Source organism: Hemicordylus capensis, chromosome 2 (genome assembly GCF_027244095.1).
Source record: "Hemicordylus capensis ecotype Gifberg chromosome 2, rHemCap1.1.pri, whole genome shotgun sequence".
In the NCBI taxonomy this organism is placed as follows: domain Eukaryota; kingdom Metazoa; phylum Chordata; class Lepidosauria; order Squamata; family Cordylidae; genus Hemicordylus; species Hemicordylus capensis.
Genome location: NC_069658.1, coordinates 139,111,966 through 139,126,495, shown reverse-complemented (window position 1 = coordinate 139,126,495; position 14,530 = coordinate 139,111,966). Strand labels below are relative to the sequence as shown.

At 46.2% G+C, this 14,530-nt stretch overlaps 1 protein-coding gene across 1 annotated transcript in view; it reads right to left on the bottom strand.

The window, feature by feature from the left end:
- The window catches only part of ABCA1 (ATP binding cassette subfamily A member 1), a 135,020-nt gene that overhangs the window by 58,251 nt on the left and 62,239 nt on the right, over positions 1-14,530 (bottom strand). Inside the window, exons 6-8 of the mRNA XM_053303668.1 lie at positions 11,812-11,933; positions 10,609-10,800; positions 819-905 (exon numbers count right to left, since the gene is read on the bottom strand). Coding sequence (XP_053159643.1) covers positions 819-905; positions 10,609-10,800; positions 11,812-11,933 — 401 coding nt within the window. The remainder of the gene's footprint in view (positions 1-818; positions 906-10,608; positions 10,801-11,811; positions 11,934-14,530) is intronic.

Here is a 14,530-nt window from a genome sequence, read left to right as displayed (position 1 = left end):
TTGCTCAGAAACAAATGTACGGCATCATTTCATTTATTCCAAGGAATCAAAAGACTGGGATGGCATACTGAGGCACCAAAGCCAAAATAAAAAGCCTCCATTTCCAAAACAGTCCCCCACCTCTGCCATTACTGGTTTCTCATACCTCTACTAGTTTCTCCCCCACTACAGGTTTCTCCCACCACAGCTCAACCCACCACATCCACTCTCTGAAGATTCCAGATTCCCAATTCCCAGAAGTGTGCTGATCTTCAGCCATCTATGCCCAACCCCCAGCCCCAGGCTTGGGGCTCAGCCCCAGAATCTATTTCTAGTACCATTTCTCAGCCCTAGAACACATCTCATCAACTTGCAATCATATAAATTACATTTCCAGTACTGTTGACTCTTGGTCCAGAGAGACAGAACTCCAGTATCCATGTACCAGGGGACGCTGGTACATGCACGCACCTCAGAATGCTTCACACTGCCAGGACAGGGGAGCTGAGCTGCTTCTTTTAATGAGCAGTAACCTCATAGACTCCCCCACCACTGCCACAGACACATGTGCATAGCTTACTCCTACTCTTGGCAAATGTAGCATTTGCATACAGGGTATGGGACTGCTGCATGCCACCCCTTCCCCCAGTTGGGTGATGAGCAGAACTCCTAGGTGGATGTGCCATGGCCTGGTCAAATGGTGATTTCCTGCACAGCAGAAGACTCTGCACACAGAGAGCAGGATTGTGCTCACTGACTTTCTAGAAGAGCAGAAGGCCGTTTGGCTACCTCAACTGACTGGACCAGTGATCAGCAAAGGGACAAAAGGCATACCTTACCTCTTTAAGAAGATTCCCAAGGCTCACCATGAACGTCTCTACTGTTCCCTGAAGATCCTGCAGAGTGGAGTTGGAAGTGATCCCCTTCTGGAATGACAAATGGACATTTCGCTTCAAATAATCACAATTACAGATGACAGGAACTAGAATCAACACGAACAGTCACTTTTTAAGGACTGAGAAACAGGGAGAAAGGCACTCTGTAGAGGCAAGGGTGTCTCTTGACAGGTAAAAATGCAAGGGTCGTAGGTCAAAAGCTGAAGCCACCACCCACTCAACAGCTGGAGGTGCTACAGGACCAGCCCCACTTCACCTTTCCCCATGGGTGTCAGATCACATGTGAGTATTCCTAAGAGCACTCATAGCCCTGGCCGCCTCATTGGTCACTATACATTGAGTAACTACTGCTATAAAATACAATTAAAGACTCCTACATACTAGGTATGCATGTCAAAGGCACAAATCCAAAGCTTTATAGAAAGGGTGCCTGCTTCTCCTTCATGGATAGCACTGCTACCACTATTGTGAGGCATAAACAAAAGAAAAATATGACAATAAATTTTCTTAAAATGCATTGCTTTTGTACCTTTGTAATGCACCCAAGTCTGGCCCTTTGCCCCTTGCTGAAACTTGCCACACTCCCTCAAAGACATGAAATGGTGCCCCTAGTATATGACATTCAGCTGGAGTTAATTACCTTGAGGATAGCAAGCATTATACTCTTTTGTAGAAAATGGACTGGGGGGGGGCATCAGATATATCTGTAATTTTATTTAATCTGTGTGCTTTTTTCAGGTTGAACAGTGTGGCCTTACAGAATGGATTTTGTTCTCTAGTTTTCAACATCTTCTCTCTCCTTTATTGCAAGGGTTGAGGAAAGAGGAGCAATTGTGGACAACAAATGCACAGTGGCACATAGCATGAAGGGCTGAGTGGCCAATGCTGAATGAAGGCAACAGAAGCCTCACCAACGCTTCCTCCGATGTCTAAGCCGTTCAGAATAGTCCAGGTTTCAGTCCTGTTCCTCCAGGAACCACAGCCAACAGAAACATTTTGATTTGCCTTTCCCCCCTTTTTGATGAAAACTAGGGGCCAAGCGACATGTGATGCAGGAGATCTGTGACCAGACTGGATCCCCTGGCATCTTTTACTAAGAGCAACTGCAGCCCCTTCTTCAATGTGGATTGGGGCCATGGCCTCTGTGCTGCTTCCCTAAATGAATCTGCTATTAGGAGGGGTAAGAGACTTTGGAGCAGGCCTGCTCAACTTTGCCCACCCCCACCCCCTGTTTTTGGACTACAGCTCCCATAATCCCCAGCCATAGTAGCCAATAGCCAGGGATTATGCGAGTTGTAGGCCAACGTTAGCAGGAGGGCTGAAGTTGAGCAGGCCTGCTTAGGAGGAATGATTTAAGATGGAGAAATGATGTGGGGGAAGACCTCCCTCAGTGCCATGGCCCGGGATTGAATATAGATTTGCAACCACATCGTTTGTGTCTATCCTTAATGGATTTTATGTTGAATGTCCCATACAAATATGATATCCATGCATGGGTTGCTGGTAGGCCTGGAAGTGGGACAGAAAGGCCCTACTGGATGGGGTTGGCAAGCACAATCCTCCCCACTCACATACCACCACCATTTAGAGCATTCATCCCAAGTGGCCTGTCTGTTTTGGAAGAGTGCATGTGGCGGACTGCAGTTATACAGTCAGAACCTCTGCCATTCTTTCCAACTGTTCAGTGAGGAGGAGGAAATGGAGGAGGGTGAATGTACGCAGTCACACAAACTAATCTCAGAAAACAATTTTGAAAAGAGAGACCACAGACCACAACCATCGGAAGCTGATCTATGCTGCATCAGACCAATTGGTCCAACTTGCACTCACATTTAAAATGACCTTCTGTGCACAGACTCTATTTGTTGTATTCAACAGACATTTCAGCTGGAATTGTTCAGTGTTTCATTCGTGCTGTGGCAACAATAAATATGACCCAAGTTATTCAGTGGGGGGGGGGGAGAGACAAGGGCTTTCTAAACTGTTCTCTAGGGGCCTTTGCACAATATGTGACTCACGACCATGGCTGCCATTTACAAGAGTGCCCACGCATACCGTAAAAGGTCCTTATCGTGTGGGCGCTCTCATAAATGGCAGCAATGGGTTAGAATTATTCACCAGGATTTCCCACAAATCTCAAATGTTTAATAATTCATGGCTCCTCAAAATCGACTGGCCTATCGTATTGGCTGATGACCCACCTATGTGAGCTACTTGTCCTAGAACACCATCATTTATATTTGAAGTTGGCAGATTTTGTCTTGCTCCCCTTAATTTAGAAACCACCTTATGCCATTGATGACAGCCTCCGATAGTGCTCACTGACTTCACAGAGTGACACAATATAGTTTGGATGCCTCCACTGACAGCTCAATGGAACCAGTGACCCAAGGCAGAAGGCATACCCTGCCCCCCCGCCACCCGACCTCTCTAAGAAGCAATGCTTAGAAGTAGGGGGACAGAATAATACCACAGATTTGGCTTTGGGAAACATAGGGCAGCATCCAGACTAAGTTAGACATCACTTTTAAGTCCAATTAATGGGACTTAAGCTAATCGTGACTAACTTGTATCATTGATTTTGAAAGTGCTTAGACATGCCTAACTAGTCTAGATGCTACCCATGGACATGAGGAATTGGCAACTGGCAGCCCCTAGGTGAAAACCGGCTCCCTTAAAAGTGCCCACATGCCTCACAGTTGTCAACCAAAAGGCAGAACAGGAGCATAGAGGGACTTGTCTCCCCACCCCACTCACACATTCAGACCTTCAGTCCCTTCTCAAGGTGCCCCTCCAGCTAAACTAATTGCTATCCAGTTTTGCACCTAACTTACTCATGAGTGGTTGTCGCTAGACCACTTGAAGGGTAGCAGTAGCACTTGGGACATCAGGAGGACGAGGGTGAAGTCAGGTGTGTGGCTAGGAGAAAGTGGACTCCTATTCCCCCTTCTCCCGGGCAGCCCCTCATGCGTGCCAGCCATGCCCCTTGCATGTGAGGTCACAGGCAGGGGGCGTGGCCAGCACCTGGAAGGGCCTGCACAGCCCTCTGGAGCTCATTTCCCAGCTAGCTTCATTGTCAGCTCAGCTTTTTCTTTGTTCTCTCCCTTGCTTGAGAAGAGAAGGAAGAAAACTCCTAGCCAACAGTAATGCCACTGGAATGAAGAGGCCAGAGCTTGGGGGAGGGGCTTTAAAGCCATCCGCCCAGTTATAACTCCACCCCAGGTGATGATGTGGAATAAACGCTCCCCCGCCCCCCAGTACCTCCCTTTCCCCATCACTGAGAAAAACTAAGCTGAGTCATCTCCGCCCAGGTAAGGGAAACGTAACTCTCTGGAATACAAAGATCTGGTTGCTTTGGTACTCAGTCTTGGCTAAAAAGCAGGACATGGACAACAGATTAAAAAGCTCACTTTTAAAAACCTAATCTATTCCTACACCACCACTCATCAATGTTTCGGTGGGTGCTGGCAATGAAAGGGTGGGAAATGACTGAAACAACTCGTGGCTCAGGGTGATTTTCCACTCGTCTTGTACCAGTATTACATTTGGTAAAAGTGCAACTGTCATTAAGACTGGAATATTTAAGCAATTGCAGAAGCCTGATGGAGGACTGTAGGTCTGACTCACCAAGGCTTTGTTCCTGCGTCCTCCTTCCCCTCATTCCAGAAGGGAAGGAGGCTAGAGACCTGACCCATAGTATTTGCTCAAAGTATTTACTCGTCTGAATGGGAAAATAGGGACATGCTGGCAGGGATGCATTTATCCCCCCTCTTCTTTGGGAAGTTCAGAGTGGCTTACATAGGCCTTCTAGTGGTCTCCCACTGAGCCACTGATCAGGCCCAAACTTGCTGAACTTCAGCGAGGTCAGGAATTCTTAGCCTGTTCACAAGACAAATGCAGACGATGAGGGGAAATTACTCAAAGCAGTCCCACGGAAATGACAAGTAATGTTTAATTTCTAATTTCAGGGAGACATTGTGTCAATCAGAGACATCAAGAGAAGGGCAGGAGCTCCATGGCAGAGCACATGTTTGGCATGTAGCAGCTCCAAGGTCAATTTGTAGCATCTGCAGGTAGGGCTGGAAAAGACGCCCTGTCTGAAACGCTGGAGAGCCCATGCCAGTGAGCGTCGATGCTACTGAGCCACAATAGACCAATGGTTTGACTCCGTATAAGGCAGCTTAATATGTTCATACACACTTGTCACCATTCTAGCTGCTTAGCAAATACCATGTAGTACATTCAGAGATTTCTCTATGTTTCTTGTGTTGCTCAGAAAGAGCTAAGAAGCTTATCAGCATCTGCAAACTGAAGCCAAGCTCTTTATCTTTGGCACTCAAGACTGGCCCTCACTCGCAGAATGTTTTATGGAAAGAGGTTTATATTTAACACATGTAACCAAAGCCCTATCTGTTTGGAAAGTAATACTAGTTGTAACAGACACATAAAAAAACCTTTCAAAATAAAAAACAAGTTACCATGTAACAAACCAGGCTGGGCTGTAACTTAATTCTCCGTGGCTCTGTTTAAAAAGTGTTATTCTCTGTGTCTCCGAGTGTCTGTTTTGTTGCCATATATATTTCAGTGTTTCAGTGGCTCTAGTTTTGTTTTTGTTACCCTGTGCCTCTGTTGCCTGTGATTATTCTTGAGTGTTGATACTATACAAAAGGGGTTGATGTTTGGCTGAAGGATTTTTGACACTCTTTTAAAATGTTTGTGGGAAGATATGTTGCAGCCAAGAGTAGCTTCTTATACTGTAGTTTTTACCTTCTGAACTGATACATTTTTTACTTTATTTGGTTGTTCGTGTGTTTTATGTTTAAAGGTAAGGTAAAGTGTGTCAGTGTTGACTCCTGGAGACCACAGAGCCCTGTGGTTTAGTTTGGTAGAATACAGGAGGGGTTTACCATTGCTTCCTCCCACTCAGTATGAGATGATGCCTTTCAGCATCTTTCCTATATCACTGCTGCCCGATATAGGTGTTGCCCATAGTTTGGGAAACATACCAGCGGGGATTCGAACCAGCAACCTCTGGCTTACTAGTCCAGTCATTTCCCCACTGCGCCATTAGGTGGCTGTGTTTTATGTTTAGGCTCTCACTTTTATGTAAGCAGTACACAACTTCCTTCACTATTAATAGTACAATTAGTAACAAAGCCTGAATTCAGCTGCTATTTGGCATCCCCCACCACCACCCAAACCACGACAAAGCACATCATTCTTAAGCAGGGCTATATGTGTATTCATCACCACTCACAAAATAAGACAAAAATGAAATTTTGTGCTAAGGTAGCTGCTCTAGCCACTCTTGGGCTATAGATGTCTACAAAGGAGAGGTGGCAGAAGAAACAGCCCATGGGAACCATTTTAAGGTTCCCCACCCACTTGTCTCAAAGCACTACCAACCGGCCAGTGGGCAACTAGGGGCATGCTGGTTTGGGAGAATCCAGGTTAGGAGGCCTTTTAAAGGCTGGGAGACCTTTAAAATGTCCTTGCAGATAAAACCAGAAAACATTCTACCCCTTTTGTGCAGCGGTGCATTCAGAACATACGACAAAGGAAAATGTATGAGGCCAAGCAGAAAGAGAACAACAGTTGGGAAGGAGCTGACCTTTATATGCCAGCTGGGACATCAATATGATTCCAGGGTCAGATATCCTATGCTTCTGACTAGGAGAGCCAAGCAACTGAGGTCTAATTTTGAGTACCCTGTGACCTATCAAAACTAAAGAGGGTTTTTGATTTGCAGTTAGCCAAACACTGGTGTGTGGGTCTTGTTGCCTCCTTCCCTTCTAAACTGCTTGGTCCAACTTGAGCTTTTTAGAACAGCTGTACAGTAGCCACTTCTCCAAGGTGAGTAACAGTTTCTTCCAGGCAAGTAGCTTTCTAAACCCATCACCAAGCTCCCTCCTGATAAACAGAGCCTTGTGAGCAGGTGGGTGAGTAAATGGGAGGGTCATCTTGTGGGCTCTTGCTGATAAATTTATATGACAAGCTCTATTGGTCAGAAACTTGCCTTTTTTGCTTATATTACCAGAGTGTCATATACACTGATGACAATCTATACACAAATAATTGCACACTGTTACCTATGCTAAGCTGAGAACAAATGCAGATATAACCCTGGCCCTCCAAAAAGAAAGAAAGAACAAGAAAGCCAGCCTCAAGGATGTACATTCCACCCCGCTCCTTTTTCTGGAGCAATTTCCTCCTCCCTTCCCTTCTAAGTATTAATCATCGTTTCGAATTACATCTGCACAAATGCTAAGCAGGTTACCTCAGAACCACAGTTTGCAAACCTTCTTCAAATCAAATCAGAATCAGAATGGAACCATGTTTATCATAGCCATGGTTAACATCAGTGAACATGTAATTCTCAGTCATGGTTAATGCTGACAAGCAAAGGGAGAGTAGGGATGTGCACAAACTAAGGTTCATGCAGAGGTCTGACGCTTAACCAGTTCAGACAAGAATCCGTGTTCGGCACCACAGGGAGGGGAGCAGTGAGTGGCGAGCAGGATCTTTAAAAAGGAGGAGAGCAGTTCCTTACCTGATCTCCACCACTGCATGCAGCTTCCTGCTGCAACAGCGCTGTCCCCAAGGACCCACATGCGGTGCTGGTATGCACATGTCATTCACGCATGTGCGGACGCCATTTGTGTGGCCAGCGACACCATGCTGACCACAAAAATGGCATCCAAGCATGTGTAGATGCCATGTGTGGCTTTGGAAAGTGCTCCCTGCTGAAATAAGAGCATCTCCATCTCTGTTTGCTTTTGGGAGGACCCTGAAGACGCACCTGTTTTCCCAGGCCTTCAACGGAGGCTCAGTTTTTAAAATTTTAATGTGTCATTAATGTGTTTTTATCTATCATGATTTTATCTTTTTATGAATTTTAAATGTATGTTTTATTTTTAATTCTGTATACCACCTATAGATTTTTATACTAAGCGGTATATAAATTCAACAAATAAATAAATATAATAGTAGTAGTAGTAGCAGCAGCAGCAGCAATAATGTGCATGCCAATGCTACGTGGGGGTCCTTGGGGAAGGGACCTGCTCTCCTCCTTTTTAAGGATCCTACTTGCCTGCCTCTCCCCATGGTGCCAAACCTCTGCACAAACCTTGGGTCGTGCACATCCATACAGGAGAGGGAATTTGCTCCAGAGAGGGGAGGATAAAAGATGTGTCCCTGTGGCTGGTTCTCAATTTGCAGATCATATTTTGCAGGGAGCCAGCTTTACTTCTTCAACAGAGAGGACTCTGTCAAATAAAGAATGCTCGTTGCAAAAAGTACAACATTAAGCCATTAATATGTTGCTTTATTAAAGGTTGACAGAAACACATGTGTGTGTGCGCGCACGTGCATGCATGTGCGCAAATCTGTGCATGTGTGAAGACACAGAATCTGTCTTTCTGTACTCATGCTTCAAGCATCAGGAAGCGGTATAAAACAGATGAAAAGATAAATACACTTCCAAACATGCTTGACCCTTATTTTGAGAACTCATGTCTGGCATAGAGATTACACACAATAAGCAACCTGCTTTTTTGGCCACTACAGAACATGAAAACAATTCCCTCAGATCAGTGGACAGACGAGACACCCAGGCGTCTCCCTTTTTAATACCTCATTGCAGAAATGGAACACAAATCTGCTAATCGGGCTGATGACCTGATTGTCTATGGCTCATGATCTTTAGGCACTGCTTGGGATAGTGGCAAATTCAGTCTTCTTTGATTTCTCCAGCTGTTGGATCAGATGACTGCTGAACAGCAGTGTGGACTGAAGAGGACTGTTGAAGACTGAGAGACATCTAAATCCTAAGCCATAAAACTTTGAGGCTGCAGCTGACAACCTTGATCACAGAGCCATCTTCATTCTCCATATATATTCCTTTCTACAGATCTGTATTGTAATGCAGTCCGCGGAGTTGTAATGGCTGCTAATTGGGCTAAAGAGGAACCTTTTGAAATGGTGGCTCTTTTCTTTTTAGAAGAGGAAGAACAACTTTTCCTATTACAGCACCACTTAGGGTCTTCCAGTGGCTTTTGCTGGTGTCTAATTTGTCCTACTGTTTTGTTTGGTTTTACTGTGGGCCCTTTTGGGTCAGGGAATCATCATTCCTTTTTCTATGTAAACTGCTTTGAGAGCTTTTCAGCAGTGTATAAATATTCATGATGATGATGATAAAGAGCATGGTTCCAAGTTCCCTGCCTGGCATCTCCAAGATAGGGCTGAGAGAGACTCCTGCCTGCAACCTTGGAGAAGCCACTGCCAGTCTGTGTAGACCATACTGAGCTAGAGGGACCAATGGTCTGATTCATTAAGGCAGTTTCCTATGTTCCTATGCTCATAGCGTCTGCATCACATGGTAAGTAGTTATTAAGGGAAAAGCTGACTCACCATGGGGATGCCACATTTAGCAGCATCCCTATGGTAGAGATGTGCATGAACCAAGATTCGTGCATTGGTTCGGCGCCAGACTGGTTCAGATGAGGTCTGAACTGGTTCAGTGCCAGGGGGTAGGGGGCGGCCAGTTGGATCTTTACCTGCTCTCCACCACAACATGCAGCTTCTTGCTGCAGCCGCGCTTGTCCCCAAAACCTGTGTGTGGCGCCAGCATACATGGGTACTTGGGATGAGCGCTGCTGCAGCACGAAGCTGCATGCAGTGGTGGAGAACATCTTTTTTTTCGAAAATCCCACTCGCTATTCTCCTCCCCACGGCACTGAACCAGTGCATGAATCTTGGTTTGTGCACATCCCTACTCCCTGGTATCTCCAGATAGGGCTGACAGAGACTCCTGCCCGTAACTTAAGGAGAAGCTGCTGCCAGCTTATGTAGACAATACTGAGCTAGATGACCCAATGGTCCAGCTCAGTATAAGGAAGCTTTCTATGTTCCAGTGATGATGATGATGATGATGATGAAGAAGCCCCTGATAGTGATTGGCTGACCCACCCTAATGTCACAGAGATATGAAGTAGGAAAGGGGGTCTCTGGTTGCCATTGGTCAAGCTGCTAAGATCATAAGAGACAGTGGGTCTTAGGAAAGGAGGGATAGAAGAAGCATGTGCCCAGGAAATCATGAACCAGAGGTTTGAGAAGATAACATGCTAAGGAGAGCAAGGGGGCAGAGAAAATGAGAACTGGAACTTGGGAGAAGAGACTGACCCAGAGGCACTGGGAGAAGAAGAGAGGAACAACAACAAAAAAGGAGTCTCAGAGAAGGAAAATGGGAAGAGAGGATGGTTGGAGAAGAAAGTGGCACATGCCTAGGAGGACCTATAAAGGTGAGGAATCACTTTGCATTTTGAAATAGTCATCTAAATCTTTAGCAACAGGCCTCTAACAATCAGCACGGAATCAATAAAGGAACATGGAACCTTGTGTACCACTGAATGCTAAGAACATAAGAACAGCCCTACTGATCAGGCCCAAAGCCTATCTAATCCAGAATCCTGTTTCACACAGTGACCCACCAGATGCCTCTGGGAAGCCCACAGGCAAAAGGTGAGGGCATGCCCTCTCTCTTGCTGTTCCACCTCTGCACCTGGTATTTAGAGGCATCTTGCCTCTGAGACTGGAGGTGGCCTATAACCACCAGACTAGTAGCCATCGATAGACCTCTCCACCATATATTATTCATACTACAATTTCCTGCAACTCTCAACACTAGGACTGCAGTTTGGGAATACAAATAAAGTGCTAAAGACAGTATGCTCACCATAATTGGCTTCAGGACATCTATATTCTCCTGAAACACTTTCTCTGCAGAAGCAAGTTTTTCCTTCGGCATGGTGCAAATTAAAGCATCGCTGACCAAAGCTACCACTGGGTTTCTGATGGTGACGAATTCTGACAGCTTGGTTGAATTGCAAAGATCTTTCACCTTCATCCAGTAGCCAGATGCAATGACCTTGAAATATTTACCAGAGGTTACAAAATACCATCCATAAACCGCTCCTGGGACTACAACGAAACCATTTTTCTACTTTGTATTTACAGCTCATAAAGGCTCCACACACGATCAGTATGTAGAGCCAAAAAGGGGTTCTGCGGGGAGAATGGGCTTGACTAACCCCTCAAACGATCACTCACCCCTCCCCGGGTGGGTGGATTGCCCACCCAGACAAGTGGCGGCTTCATTCCAGCACTCCTGCGCCTGGCAGCAATTCACTCGGACGCTCCGGAGGTTAGGCAAACGGACGTACCACTGTGTGACACCACACCCCCCAGAGCCCCAGTAACACACCTCGCAAGTGCGTGGTGAATTCTTAGGGTCCCTCCTCCCCTCCCCCAGTGTGTCCGCCGTGGGAGTGAGCAGCCACGGTAGACACACAATCCATAAACCCATTTTGGGGGCACGCTCACACCCAAAACCTGGGTTAAGCGGCGGGCTCCATAAACGGGCTTGCCGCCGCATTGCCGCTGGCAGCTGCGCAGCTCCCCTTGCTGCACATAAGCAGCAGAAACCAGGCTGGGCTCCCATAGAATCACCTCATAGTATTATAAACAAACAAACAAATAATATTTTCCCACAAGGGGCAAACTAGAGGTTACTTTAAATGGGTCTCTTGACTCCGCATGTCTCCGTTTTATATTTGGTAAATAGCATGCCTAAGGATGTGTGAAACAGACTGGAACTATTTTGTAGGGGGTAGGGGGGCCTTCCTTCCCTCCCCTTAATGCGGTTCCAACCCAAATCATGTGCCCCAGATCACTATGTACATTCGGAAAAATGCTTACATATGAATCATAATCACAGTGAGGGCAAAGTGTTAAAGCCTCCTTACCACCCCCACCTGCAGTTCCAGTCTGGAGATGGGAAGAGTCAACAGACACATTTAAAGTAGCATGTGTTTTGACCTTAAGTGGTCCCTGCTGCTGACTGTATACATCTAATGTTACACATGGGGATGTTACTGACCTGTTGGAGGTTGACCTCAGCATTCAGTATTTCATTTACAGCAAATTGTGGTAGGCTAGCATTGTGAGTGAGGAAGTCAGAGAATGTCTCGTTGGCAATCAGGAAATCTCGAAGCTTCACACCTGCCATGTGAAAAGAAAAGCCAAGTGTTGTTTTTAACTTAAAGCAAATCAAAAAATCTCAGGCATGTCTACATTACAGGCATAAACTGGTTAAATAGTCATGTATCCTCTCCAAAGAACTTTGAGAACTAGTTTTTCCTTCTGGCGTGGCAAGGAGATCTAGTAATTCCCCAGCAGAGAATTATCCAGCAACACCCTATGCATACTAAGGTTGTTCAGGGAAAGCCATGGCAACAAAACTGGAATAAAAGTGATAGAATTGAGTCCCAGAGATGAACCCACTGTGCAATACAACCCCCATCCCACCCATAAATTAGCAGAAAATGCTTCTGTGCATTCATGGGGAAAGAAAAGGTAATACTTCCTTTCACCAGGAGCCCCTCCCTCTTCCCTCATGGGCTGCCACTCTGGAGGTCCTTTTGATCCTAGAGGGCAGACTTTAGTGGAGGCAAAGGGTGCTGCCAATGGAAGAGAGAGCTGAAAAGCTCTCATAAGCATAACACTGCACACAATGCTTTGGATCACAGCCATAGTGTGAAATATGCAGTAACCATATCTCACTGATACAGTAGTCAAGAAGAATTACAGGTAAGATTCTGGAACAAGAAAAAATACTATATGTTTTGTTTATTAATATAGTATCGCATATCTTTAAAAAATATCAATAGGTTTTTGTTAATTGGCTACTTTTAAAATGCCCTAGATGTTTCCCTGAAGCCGGAACCACCAAATTCACTCTGAAATTTTCTTTTAGGTGCAACCTGCTGGCAACACAATATTAGAATGTGACAAGCGAGTCTCTTCTACCTACAAGAAATCTAATCAAACTCTTTTTACTTCCTTTGAAATTCTTTGCATACTTCACTCAAGCTCCTCAACACCCCAATTTGATAAAGAAACCTACAAACCTTGATAAACTGCTACAGGAAGGTATGATTTTGTGATGTGATGGTCATACGTACCCTCCACACAGAGAGATCTTCCCTACACAAGCGGCATCCCACTGAAAAGCTTCCCAAGCAGTATTTTTAAGGGCGGCTCAGGACAGAAGAAATGCACATTTACAAACTGGTGTGCTGAACCCGTCCGCGACTGAAGCGGTCTGCTGCGAACCGGGCTGGTTTGACCCGTTCGATCGCAGACTGCACTGGCCCTTGCAAGACAGGTCTGGTTCATGACTGAACTGGATGGAACCCAATTTGCCAGCAGACCAATCCATCCGTTCAAGCGGCTGTAAAGGAGAATCCAGTGAGGATTCCCCTTTGCTTCCAAAGTAAAAAAAGGGTTTGTAAAGGGCGACGGGGGTGGGGGGTGGGGGAGTGAGAGGCACCTTTAAAAGTCAAACAGAAGGTGCTTACCGGCAGGCCTGTGGCACCCCACCCCCACCATCCCCGCAGCAGCGGCAATATCTGGCCTCTGTGCATGTGCCGAGGCCATTGGAGTGGTCAGAACGGAGGCCGTTTGTGGCATGGTCAGCAACACTCTGACCATGCAAATGGCCTCCATGCATGTGTGGAGGTCAGATACTGCCACTGCTGTGAGGATCGGGGGCACTGCAGGCCTGCCGCTAAGTGCCTCCTATTTGAATTTGAAAAGGCACCTCTCGCTTGCTGCTCTCCCTTCGCCCTTTACAAAACCTTTTTTAACTTCAGAAGCAAAGGGGAAACCTCATCGGATCCCCCCCTTTGCAGCTGCTCAAACCGGCGAACCAGTTTGAGCATGTCTGGTCGGTCCGACCAAACGGGTTCGCTGACCACTGTCCTGTCCAAATTTGATTCGAATTCGGACCAAACTGCAAAAACTGGTTCTGTGTACCACCCTGTTACAAAGGCCTCCCGGAATCTGTACACTGCTTAGGCTGGATTGAAACATGATGAGAGAGGCAGGCTTGCTGCTGGAAAATGGCTTCCATGTGGAGAGGCTCTATGCTGCAGCCCTTGGTGTCTCTTTTTGGCTTCTGACATGGGTGAGCAAGCCCACATGATGAGCGTCCTTAGCCATGATGCTGGCCAGACCTCTGTCATCCTGCATGGACTGAGAATGAACAACGCCCCCCCCCCCCCCCCGCCAACTCCCTTGGAAAGCTTGTCTGCCGCTACTGCCTTCCATAGCAGGATTTCATTAGGAATCCCTTATGGGCTTCCAAAGAGCTCTGAGGTCCGCTGGCCTGGAACATAACTTAATAATCACAGTCTAAATTCCATGTTCTGCACATAATTAAGGATGGGCACAACTTCCCTCCATGCTTGAACACCCTGCCTGAAAACGAGACCTGTGTGACTCAAAAGGCGTTCATCGTGTACTTTTAAAAAATTCATCAGTTGGAATAAAAGCACATCTGCTGGATTTCCTGACCTGTGGAAACCACAAGGTGACGAAGACTTCATACGCCCGCTGGCTGATGGCAAAACGTTTGAGATTCTGAAGAGCACACATGGCACAGCAGCCTTAGTAGCTTGCATCCCCTCACACTGCCAGAGTCCGAGAGGGCAGCAGCTGCTGCTGGTCTGCAAGTCGGTCTGGTGTTTTTAAAATGTTAATTAGCTCGACAGCTTACAAGAAACAACACTCAGAATGCCAAGAGGCCTGGAATGAGA